Consider the following 12,403-nt stretch of genomic DNA (forward strand, 5'->3'; position numbering starts at 1 on the left):
ATTCATTCTCTGTGATATGAGCGCTATTATTTTCCCCCATATAAAAACATACATTTGTAGTTTACTAAGACATCTTCTAGCACGTATTATCTTTCTCAAATTACCTAAAATCGAATACAAACGTGTCTGAAGTCACCAGGCAACACAAGCTGCAGATTCTTTGAAGGGGGTAGTGGGTGCACCCTGGCTGTGCGCATGCGCCTTGGTGTGTTTTCTTTCGAGCTCTTTCATTTCAGACTTCAAGCAGGACCTGTCAGCGGTGACGTCAATCATCTTCAGACAGCCAATCAGATTGTAAGGTTATTGTTGAGCTCTCTGGGCAGTAGCCGTGTCTGTGAATCGCTATTCAGTATCTCAATGCTTCCTGCTGCTGCTTCTCAAGCGTAGGGGATTCCACGTAGACATAAAAGAGAAACAAAAAACTTGAAAAAACTTTTTGGGGAAAAAGTTTTTATTATATTCTTTTCCCACAGCCAGGTGATTGTAGAATTAGAAGCAATGAGTGTGGATGCTTTGGGAAACACAGTGATGGACCATGCATTTCCAAAACGGAACCCGGCGCTGAGATTAGTAGACTTGGCAGGGGCTCATCATCATCACCATCATCACCACCACCCCCCTCAGAGCATGACAGGCTTCCCGGGGTACGTGGGCCATTCTCACTCAATGGCTCATATGCACCCTGGGGAGTATGCTGCTGATTCTCGCCTAGGGCCAAGCCCTGCATTCCGGCCAGAACACATGGGGCATCCAGCGGCCCTCAAACTCAGCCCTGCCCATAACCCTCACCACCTCCACCACCACCACCATCACATGGCAGGCCACGCTGAGGTTGCCTCCAGTCAAACAGGAGTATTTGGCCCGGCTCAGTCAACAGCAGTATCCTACTCATCTATTCCCCATTCAGCTCAGACTATTTCTACAGGTAGGGACTTTTTATTACGCAGAGATCTCACAGTGCCAGTCATGCCAGGTCTCACTGATCAATATACTGCTCCAAGTTCTCACCATGGAATGTTTGTCTCAACAACAGGTAGCTACCCTGGACACCATGGGCACCAAGCTGATGCTGGAAATCATTCCTACTTCTCTGGACCTCATGAGCAGCCTTCCCATGCCACCCCAGGAGGTCAACCTCTAAACGGACAGATAAGACTGGGTCTACCTGGAGATATGTACACCAGGTCTGATCATTTCTCTCAACCAGTATCTAGGACAGATCCTTTTGCTTCTACTTCCCTCCATAGCTACGGTGCCATGAACCTGAATATGAACATTGCTCCTCACCATGCTCCTGGTGCTTTCTTTCGTTATATGAGACAGGCTATAAAACAAGAACTTATCTGCAAGTGGATAGAGGAGGAACATGTTCCAAAAAAACTGTGTTCAAAAACTTTTACAACAATGCATGAGCTCGTCACTCATGTCACAGTGGAACACGTTGGAGGACCAGAACAGCCCAGTCACACATGTTTCTGGGAAGAATGTCCGAGGGAAGGAAAACCTTTTAAAGCCAAATATAAACTGGTGAATCATATCAGAGTCCACACAGGTGAAAAACCTTTCCCTTGTCCATTTCCTGGCTGTGGAAAAGTCTTTGCAAGATCAGAAAATCTTAAAATACACAAAAGAACTCATACAGGTCAGTGTGCATAGTTTCCACAGTCTTTCTTTTGTGTTAAAAAAAAAAAAGATTTTATGTGTCATTATTGCAATGCATATTTCATATTGCTGCAGGTCATTTACTGATACTGTATTCCAGTTTACAACATCTTATATTAATTAACCATATAAATAAATTGATTCCAATCCCCAGAGCTATTTTATGACTTCTTCCATCTTGTGATCAGATTGATTTAAAGCTCTGGGGATTATAAATGAATGAATCAAGGAAAATAAGTAAATAGATTTGTACACGTGGTTGTAAACTTTCATTCTAGCTAATTAATATTTATGAAATAATGTTATACAATTTATACGGGTATCACAAACGGGATTTTATGGTTAAAATAATCTATTAACTGTGGATTACTGTAATTTTGTTTGCTGAGCAAAGTAATTTATAATTCATTCTGACATTTCTTTTCTTTAACCCAAGCATTATATATTTGCAAATAATTGCTACCCTAATAAAAATTAAAGTAAATGTTCAGAATTTATGTTCCAGATGCATATGTGTAAAATGTTCAGTTCAAAGTAACCCTATACAATCTATGTGCAATTATTTAAGTTCAAAGTAACCTTATAACATCCATGTGCAATAATATATATATATATATATATATATATATATATATATATATATATATATATATATATATATATATATATATACATTCTTATCACCCATGGATTTTAAAAGGTTGTCTTTTTTCACAATACTGTTGAAATAGTACCATAAAGTTTCTGTAAAAATATATTTTATGCAACACTAACAACAAGTGCTTCAAAAGAGTATTTTAATATAATCCAAAAATGTAAGCAATATAACATAATCTTATTGGGATATTTTACACAACTATTCATCACAACTGTCATTTTTAAGGATTTTTTTTTCGTGTTTCGCAAAAGCCTCCAGCCCTTTTGTTTTGATTATATACAAAGTCTCACTTTCTACTCAATTTATAATAAATGACACATCCCCAGTTTTGTTGGTTGTTGTGAACAGGTGTCATGAAGAAACATCTCCTCTTTGATGACAATCTGCCTCTTAAGTAAACAACATTTCACTGTTCTTCAACGTATTCTACTCTAAATCCTGTGAAGCATAAAATGAGGGATTTTAAAACAGAAACCCTGAAACTATATTTTGCACTTGGGAGCTTAAGACTGCAACTTCTTAGTTTATGACACACTAATATTAATGTATTTTCATTTTTTTGTGATTAATTATGACGTGAATAATCCTGCAGGCCCCTTGTAGTTATTTCGTTTGAACATCTTAAATTGTTAGAAAAAAATATTCACTACTTAAATTGTAATTCAAATTGTTACAAATTATTCATGGAACGGTTTCTTCATTGAAGGAATGATGATTGCATTGTGAAATATTAATGGCATGCAGTAGTCTTCCTTTCCCTGAAATGCTGAAAAGTAGTAATCGGTATATATCTAGAACAAATGCATAGATAAAACATGGAAACTAACTGCAAAAGATACTAGAAAGGGAAAGCATTAAAAAAATGAAATGTAACATTGTAAAAACCACATTCTTTTTACTACACACATGCCATATACTCTATTTATATGTGGGTGTGCTTTAAAATTCACATATCTGTATATTTTATTATAAAGTATATTTTTATATATTTTAAACTGCTTAGTAGTATAATGTATAGACACAATATGTGCTTCCTTTATTTAAACAACATTTACATTTATCAAAAATAGTGATACATATGATAATAATTGTATTCTATGTGTAGGCAGTATGGAAAAAAATAGCTGTAAGCAAAATATTACAAAATAATGTTTCAAATATAAGAAACTCATGTAAAATTGTTAAAGTGGCTTATGACCATGAGATTGTTGATTAGATGAGGGTGAGTTTTTGTGAACAACACAAATCAATGTTGCCTCTGTAGCACACAAGCCCTTATCTATATTTAACATTCGGTATATTTGGTAGCATGGAATAAACTGAAACAATACAAGTATATTCTGTGTTCAGCATACATTTTATAGAGAGAGGACTGATCTTTGTCTGGTTCGTTAGTTTGCATATTCTGTGTGGGGGTCAGGTTTAATAGAAAATAAAATGGTTTGGAACTCTTAGAAAATTGTACAGCAAGACAATAAAATATTGTGAATTTAAACAATATAAAAATAAGGGCAAATGAAAATATTTCATACAAATTAAATTAAGTAATATTTTGCATTCCTTAATATTATTAAAAAACCTAATGGTTTTGAAAGTGCAGTAATTAACCTTTTGCATTCAGTATATAAATACAGATACAAATGAAGGATACTCCCCACACACACATATTACAGTAAGCATAACATAAATCTAATGTTCTCTTGGACTGATCCACTTCTTATTCTTACAACACGAAAGTGGATTGCAATGGGCAGTTGTTTGTGTTTCTCACGTACTTTAGAACCTGTTGGATTTTACAATCAGCTTTACAGTTTATCATTTTCTTTACATAAATGATCTGCAACATTTTATGTATGGGAAAATAATTTATGTTATTTAATTATATATATATATATATATATATATATATATATATATATATATATATATATATATATATATATATATATATATATATATATATATATATATTTATATATATATTTATATATATAAAGGCTGCTACGTGTTGATTTTTTTATTTGATACGTAACATTTTATTATTAAAATTAGCACCAGAATTAGTGGTTTATTAATCTTATAAATAATAAACTATTTTTTAGAATGTTGTGAAGCTCATACATTACTTCTAGCTATTTAGCCCCATTGGCACGTTACAGTGGAAAGTAATATTTATTATTATAATTAAAAAAAACAACAACTTTTTTTTCATGCAAAGCACATGTTCTATTATTAATTTGATAGCTAATAACTGTCTAAAGCAAACTGAAAACTTCAAATACACATTTTATATTCCTTCATTTAGCATTTAATATACATTTTATAAATGATAATTTACACACACACTCAAATAATAAATCAGTGTTGTTTTGCTAGTAATGTATACAGTAATAGATGAAACTCTCTTCTGACCATAATTCCAATTAGGTATTATTAATTATTATATTATTATTGGTATTACACTGTTTTAAACATTCCCTCTTCTCTTTCAGGTGAAAAACCATTCAAATGTGAGTTTGAAGGTTGTGACAGACGCTTTGCCAACAGTAGTGACAGAAAGAAGCACTCACATGTCCACACCAGTGACAAGCCCTACAACTGCAAAGTGAGAGGCTGTGACAAGTCCTACACACACCCCAGCTCGCTGAGGAAGCATATGAAAGTACACTGCAAATCTCCCCCTCCCAGTTCAGGTTATGAATCCTCTATAGCTTCCCTTGTTTCTCCTTCCTCTGACTCTGGGCAAGACCCCCCTGTTAGCTCTGCAAATTCTGAGTCTCTCACATCCTCCCAAGGAGCCAACCTGAGTGAATGGTATGTGTGCCAAAGTACAGGGGCAACTGGCATCCCAACTCCACCCAGTACCACTCCTTCACCTGACCATCGGAAGACCTCTTACCCCACGTGTGAGACTAGGCCCAATTATTAGGACTTTTTGAACCCAGTATTCATTTCTTTAACGTTATGGTGTATTGAGTCAAATTATCTTATTTCAATTAGACTGCAATGAGCCTTTCTGTTGTGCTCTTGAGAAATGGGACCAATGTGACTTGCAAAAGTCTAAAAATTCTTATTAAGTACATGGATTTTCTTTCTATTTTTTTAACGTTTTATTTAAAATGTGTCCGAATCCTTTAGTTTATTTTTGTCCACAAAGACACAACCCGACTATTTATCCTCATGGAAATCAACCTGTAATGTTCATATTTTCTTTAATCTGACAAATTGTTTTGTTAAGGATTTGTAGATAAAATGCACTGTAAATTCTGAATGGCATACTGTCATTGTATTTTATTTACACCTTGTGAGATTACAGTATTAGTGCTTTTATAAAGCTGTTTTGTTACTGTTTTGTAAAAATGATTAAATATTTTAATAAGTATCATGGCCAGTCAAACTGTACATAAAATAAGGTTATGTTACGTCATCATGTGAATATATATATAATATTTGTGACAGATGGAACTGGCCAGCGTATGACCACAGAGTTACTTTAACATTTCTTTGCCTGTAATATAATTTTAGTTAAATGTGAGTACTGTACTCTATAGGACCATTGTGTTGAACTAATGATATTTGTGAGAATGATATCACTGTACACGTTACACGGGCAGACTTTGGAATTGTGATTTGTAATTTTATTTTGAACACCGGATGATGATTTCTTAATGCACACCTCTTGCCATGGAAAATAAATTTTATTTTTTGCTTTTTTTTTTTACAATGAAAAGTTAATAAGTTAATTTTCTCTGAGTGAAAACATTTAAATAAGAACACCTTTTTACTTACTTTTTTATGACGATACCCTTAATTTATAATTGACTATTGCTGGAGCAAGTGATATTATATGGAATGTCAATATATTTTAAGTCTAATCCATACTGGTGATATTATATGGAATGTCAATATATTTTAAGTCTAATCCATACTGAATAAAATATTAGGATGCAAATAGAAGATGCCAGGTGCTAGCAAAATTCATAATCAATTATGCTATTTATCAAAGAATGGTTTTTACCGTCCTTGTATCATTGAGTTGGAGAGGTGGTTGCAATATCATTCTATTGACACAATGTACTAAGTGATTGGCCAATGGCCACTAGTAATAAAATGCATAGCAGTCACATGGGCATTAATTTCAAGCTGGGTCTTGTGAATCCTATAGAGTCTACTTGATATGTCTTCTAAACAGTGTCTTTTCAAATCTATTGGAACTATACGTATATAATAAATGTATGGCCAGCATCTGCAAGACACTTTCAATATGATCTGTCTCCATTCTTGTCTTTGGGTGTGAATTTCTCAAAGTGTTTTCTTCTATAGGCTAATCACCTTTAATTTTTCATTTGCTTGTTACAGATGTCTGCCCAGTTGCTCTCAAGGTAATCTAGACAGTCACAGCTGAAAGCTTGAATATTATGCTTTAGACATCAAAGAACCTTTTCACAAAGAAGTATTCTACTCAACGGTGAATCTTCATGGTAAGTTAGTATTTCTATGGAAATAGGCAAGTCATACTTAATTCTTGAAAGGCTAAGTCTGGAGCCCTTCCAGTCTTTTCATTAAGGACATAATATTTACGTCTAAAGGCTCTTTCTCTTGTGTATACACGTATATATTTTTGTTTGACTCCAGCTAAATCATTTTCATTTAATTTCCAGTAAACAAAAACCACGCGAATGGGCACTTGTTCCAGATTATAATAAAAATAGATAATAATGTTGGGAAGAAAGGGGGCCTTCTGAATTGAGGCGTCAGTGAACTTTTGTTTCTGCTTTCTGCAGTGATCAGAGAATTCATTTTGATTTGATGGCTAAGTTTCAAAAGGCAAGGAAATGGTTTTTAAGAGAAAGAAAGGAAGAAAGGCCTAATCAAGCTCGGGTTGTTCAAAGAGTCTGGTTTTGGGGTTGAAAGTGTGAGTTTTATGGTGCATCAACATGCCACGTTAGGATCTCTATGGTAATGAGCAGTGCAATAGCAAGCTGTCTTCAAAGAGGCACACTCCATTTGAGACACAGTCTATTAAGATACATTTGGACTGACCTTTGTTTTCATGCTAGCTGAACAGACAATATTTCTAATATATAATAAATATCATATATTTATTTTATTTATTTACACACACACACTACAAATCTCCTCTAAAGCTATAGATAACAAATACATAAAAAATATCAGATTTTTAATATATTCTTCCTGATAACCCAATTAAATAATAAAACAATATTATTAATTTTGTTTTGCTTATGTCACTTGGTAATATGATAAAGTATACATCTCACAAACTTGATTGTCTCCACAATGCGCAATCCTTTTCAAGCCATTTGAATTCACAGATAAGATAACTTTTTTTCCCTTTTGAGGTACAGGTCATATTGGTTGGGATGGACCAGGGACATTTAAAGAGAGTGTTCGAGTAATTGTCTTGTTGTTTATTTTATCCAAGTACCGCTATGAATAGGAGAAAAATAAACAAAACGAAAAAAATCCAAACAGTTCACTCCCTTTAGTGCCAGTTCATGTGGATGAATATAAAGGATGGTACGAATTCTATTGAGCTGAAAAATCTTTGAAGTGGGAGTTATTATCTGAGAAATTCTTCCTTGTTGTCCTAACAACGTTCATGAAACGTTAAAGGTTCTTTGTCAGAGAATTGTGAAGTCCAGGCAGCCAGTTAGTTGAAAAGCCAGCATCAGACCCACCAAAAGTTCACTTTAGTAGGAAAAAAATCCATAAACTCTGTATTGCGTGATATGCTGAAGAGAATACACATGTATATGAGTAAACTATACATGTTAATAAATAATTCTAATAAAAATATTTCCTCTTCTGCAGAGTTAATATTTTTATAAACACACACACCACACATAGACACCACACACAAATGTTGTCGTTTTTTTCCATTTGATGGATTAAATATAACGTAAAATGGGTTAATAAAGTTTCATTCCAATCCTTCTGTGTTTTGTGAACCTTTTCTAATTGGCTGGCATGGTCATGTGCCCACTAGATTTTCTTTATTCAATCATCTGTCCACAGGGAGCTGCTGGTGATTATAAAGTTGTCTAGCATGGTCTATATCAAGGTTTCAAGGTCACTACTAGTAGCACAAGTAGCATTTTACTTAACTAAAGTTCCATTCTAGAATAATAACATTTTTATCTAATTATATATTATTTTGGTACAATTTACACTAACTATCAAAATTAGAAATGGGCAACACTAATGAAAAAATGTGAGCAGCCTGTGGAGTTTATTCATATAAAGAGCCTTTTATTTGGTCACAGTATAATGTATATGTTTAAGTACAATGGTTAACTTCAGAGAATCGGTGTAACTTTTGCTGCTGTGTTAAACAAGAGGTCATATGAAAACACACCGATATTATAAAGAGTTATTTATTTATCTTATTACGGTAAATTCTTTAAGACTCATGTAATGTCTACATTTGGACATATATTATACCACAGTTAAAGGGACATGAAACCCAAAAAATTTCTTTCATAACTCAGAGAATACAATTTTAAGCAACTTTCTAATTTACTTCTATTATCTAATCTGTTTCATTCTCTTTGTATCATTTGTTGAAGGAGCAGCAATGCACTAATGGTTTCTAACTGAACACATGGATGAGCCAATCACAATTAATATATATATGCAGCCACCAATCAACAGCTAGAACCTAGGTTATCTGCTGCTCCTAAACTTGCCTAGAAAAACCTTTCAGAAAAAGGATAACAAGAGAAGGAAGCAAATTAAATAATACAAGTAAATTGGAACGTTGTTTACAATTGTATTCTCTATTTCAATCATGAAAGAAAGTGTCTGGGTTTCATGTCCCTTTAAGATAATACGAATTTGATTTGTGTATATATCAACTGTCATTTTTCATGATTAATAGCACATGTGTATAGGAGGCACACAATATGACAAGTCAGTAAGGAGGGCTATTGATGGTTAATGGCTACTGGTTTACTCACATCATGATCAATTATGTGTATTTAAAGGGACATGAAACTCCAACATTTTCTTTCATGATTCAGATAGAGAATACAATTTAAAACAACTTTCCAATTTACTTCTATTATTTAATTTGCTTCCTTCTCATGTTATCCTTTGCTGAAATGTTTTTCTAGGCAAGCTCAGGAGCAGCAAAGAACCTAGGTTCTAGCTGCTGATTGGTGGCTGAATATATATACAGATTGTCATTTGCTCACCCATGTCTTGGGTTAGAAACCAGTAATGCATTGCTGTTACTTCAGCAAATAATACCAAGAGAATGAAACAAATAAGATAATAGAAGTAAATTAGAAAGTTGTTTAGAATTGTATTCTCTATCTGAATTATGAAAGAAAAAAAATTGGGTTTCATGTCCCTTTAAGAAGGCTATACAGCCAGATGTAACAGGTCTATGAGTAAGGTATGAGTTAAAACGCGTAAGTGCTGTTTTTAGTTTTGTGATGTGCTTTTAGTGATGGAATAAAAGTCAAGTTTTAAACTTTCTCTTGTCCCCTGCCGCACTTTACTTGTACACTCAAAAAAAAGAGGTCTCAGGACTTTAACATAGAGAGACATACATTTACATTTTTTTTATATATATATATATATATATATATATATATATATATATATATATATATATATATATATATATATATACGTATATATATATATATATATATATATATACATCTCTATAAAAAAAATTCCAAGGTCAACTACCAGGGTGCAGGCAAGCAAGATAGTTCCACAAATAGCATGCACTCACTGGATTTATGAAAAAAAAGTGCTTTATTGGCACACAAAGATACCGTGACGTTTGGGGGAAACTCACCCCTTAATCAGGGTGAGATCCACGAAACGTCACGGTATCTTTGCATGCCAATAAAGCACTTTTTTTTGCATAAATCCAGTGGGTGCATGCAATTTGTGGAACTATATATATAAATAAATATATATATATATATATATATATATTTATGTGTGTATATAGGTATTTACAGACATATATAAACACATAAATACATATTTACACATATATTGACATAAATAGAAGTGCTTTGGAACCCTTTGCAGTTGCACATAGCAGAATATGTTCTAAGTATTTTTAAAGATATATTCCTATATATATATCTGTATTTAACTATACTTATATATAACCATGTATATATATATATATATATATATATATATATATATATATATATATATATAGATAGATAGATAGATAGATAGATAGATAGATAGATAGATAGATAGATAGATACATAGTGTACCAAAATACCATCAGATATATATATGTATTTATATATGTAGAAATATGTATTTATGAATAAATAGAACATATTCTTCTATGTGAATAACATTGGAATGTAAATTATTCATATTTTCATGTTGGGTTAGCGCACATTAGAATACGCGGTCAGGTTAGCGCATATGACAATATAAGTTCAGGTTAGCACATATGTGAATATGTGATTGGGTTAGTGCATATCCGTTCGGGTTAGCACGCAAGTAGGGTGTTTTTTTCCCACTTTTTTTTTCTGCATTGACTTCTATATGGGAATAAGTTATCACATGCAATAAAAATTGTGCTAGAAGTAAGATGTTTGTGCGCAAGTGTGCAAACTTTTTACTTTCAACTCATAATATGAGCACAACCTGATGTGCACAAATAGTTTACTTCTAGCGCAATTAGCTCTCTAGCGTAAACGCTAAATAGTGCTCCACTCATAATCTGGCCCAATATAGGTACTTCCAGCACTCATAAAGCTTAAACCAGAAGCTTAATCTTATAGTTTAAGATTTATGAGCCCTGGGAGTACCTATACTGTGATTCTGTTTGGTTGCCTTTTAGACTGGTTGCCTTTTAGGCGCAAATAGTTCTATTTGCGCCTAAAAGGCAACCAGTATTATCTATTCTTAACTACATGTTTAAACTTTTTTTCCAGGACTTTACAACATAGTTATAAGGAAGTAATAATGCAACATATGTCCTTAGGGGTAAAATTATATTATCATTTTTTTTCTAATGATGCCAGTAGGCAAATATTATGAACTGATGTAAAGGGATCTGAAACACTTAAAGATTGTAATATGGAATTTTAATTATGCGTATTTATTTTCAAATTTCTGTAATTTAACACCACATAACATACAAAAAGACCATATAATAAACATGCAATAAAGTTATCATTTTTGATTATTTAGATTGCCTAGTGGTCATTCCTGCAATGAACTGCAGATTTTATTTAGGAGGTAAGCTTATGTTATTGTGTTGTCTACAGTATGCACTGAGTTATATGCAGAACTTGTACCATGCCACTAGAGGTTCTCAGAACAGTATATTTTGAATCATTGACTGAAGAAGATTAGTTTTTTTTTTATATGCAGCAGAAAAGCTAAAGAATATGGAGTCACCATATCTCTCTCTAAAAATAGCAGTGTAAAATACAAATGCCCCAAACAACTAATTTGACACAAATTTAGTTGCTGCAGCCCAATAATATTCTATAGAGTGCTCATTATATCCTTCAATATCCCAAGAAGAGAACAGTTTTGCGACTTATTTTATTGTCCATTCCTTCCAAAGTCTGAAAAATAATGTTTTTAGGATACACATACTCACACATACAAACACACACTCAAAAACACATTAAATGTAAAATAGAGATTTATTTTTAATAAAATAAATGTTTTAGCAGTGATTTTTTATAGGATAACGTGTATGTTTGAATATATGTTTATGTATGTATATATGTGTGCATGTATGTGTAAGTGTGTGTACATATGTGTTCGTATGTATTTATGTATGTTTGTCTTTAAACCACACAATATATACAGTATATATATATATATATACACATACACATATTTAAACTTATATATATATAACCGCACAAAATCAAAGGGCAGCTTTGATGTGCACGCTTTCCCCCAAAGACATCAATTGGGAGAGAGTGTTAGAAAAAAAACCTAACACCTGCGATCGCGAAATGAAAAATTTCCGTAACGCAACCCCATTGATGTCTATGGGGAAAAAAAAGTTAAGATTAAACCTAACACCCTAACATAAACCCAAAG

The 12,403-nt window shown here is 32.9% G+C and overlaps 1 protein-coding gene across 1 annotated transcript; it reads left to right on the forward strand.

Annotated features, from left to right (window-relative positions):
- The first annotated feature begins 382 nt into the window (after positions 1-382).
- On the forward strand, positions 383-6,031 carry LOC128655351 (zinc finger protein ZIC 4-like). Its single transcript, XM_053709000.1, has 2 exons — positions 383-1,642; positions 4,813-6,031. The coding sequence occupies exons 1-2, from the start codon at positions 499-501 to the stop codon at positions 5,247-5,249; spliced, it is 1,581 nt and encodes a 526-aa protein (XP_053564975.1). The 5' UTR covers positions 383-498; the 3' UTR covers positions 5,250-6,031.
- The last annotated feature ends 6,372 nt before the right edge of the window (positions 6,032-12,403 follow it).

This window comes from Bombina bombina, chromosome 4 (genome assembly GCF_027579735.1).
Source record: "Bombina bombina isolate aBomBom1 chromosome 4, aBomBom1.pri, whole genome shotgun sequence".
Lineage (NCBI taxonomy): Eukaryota > Metazoa > Chordata > Amphibia > Anura > Bombinatoridae > Bombina > Bombina bombina.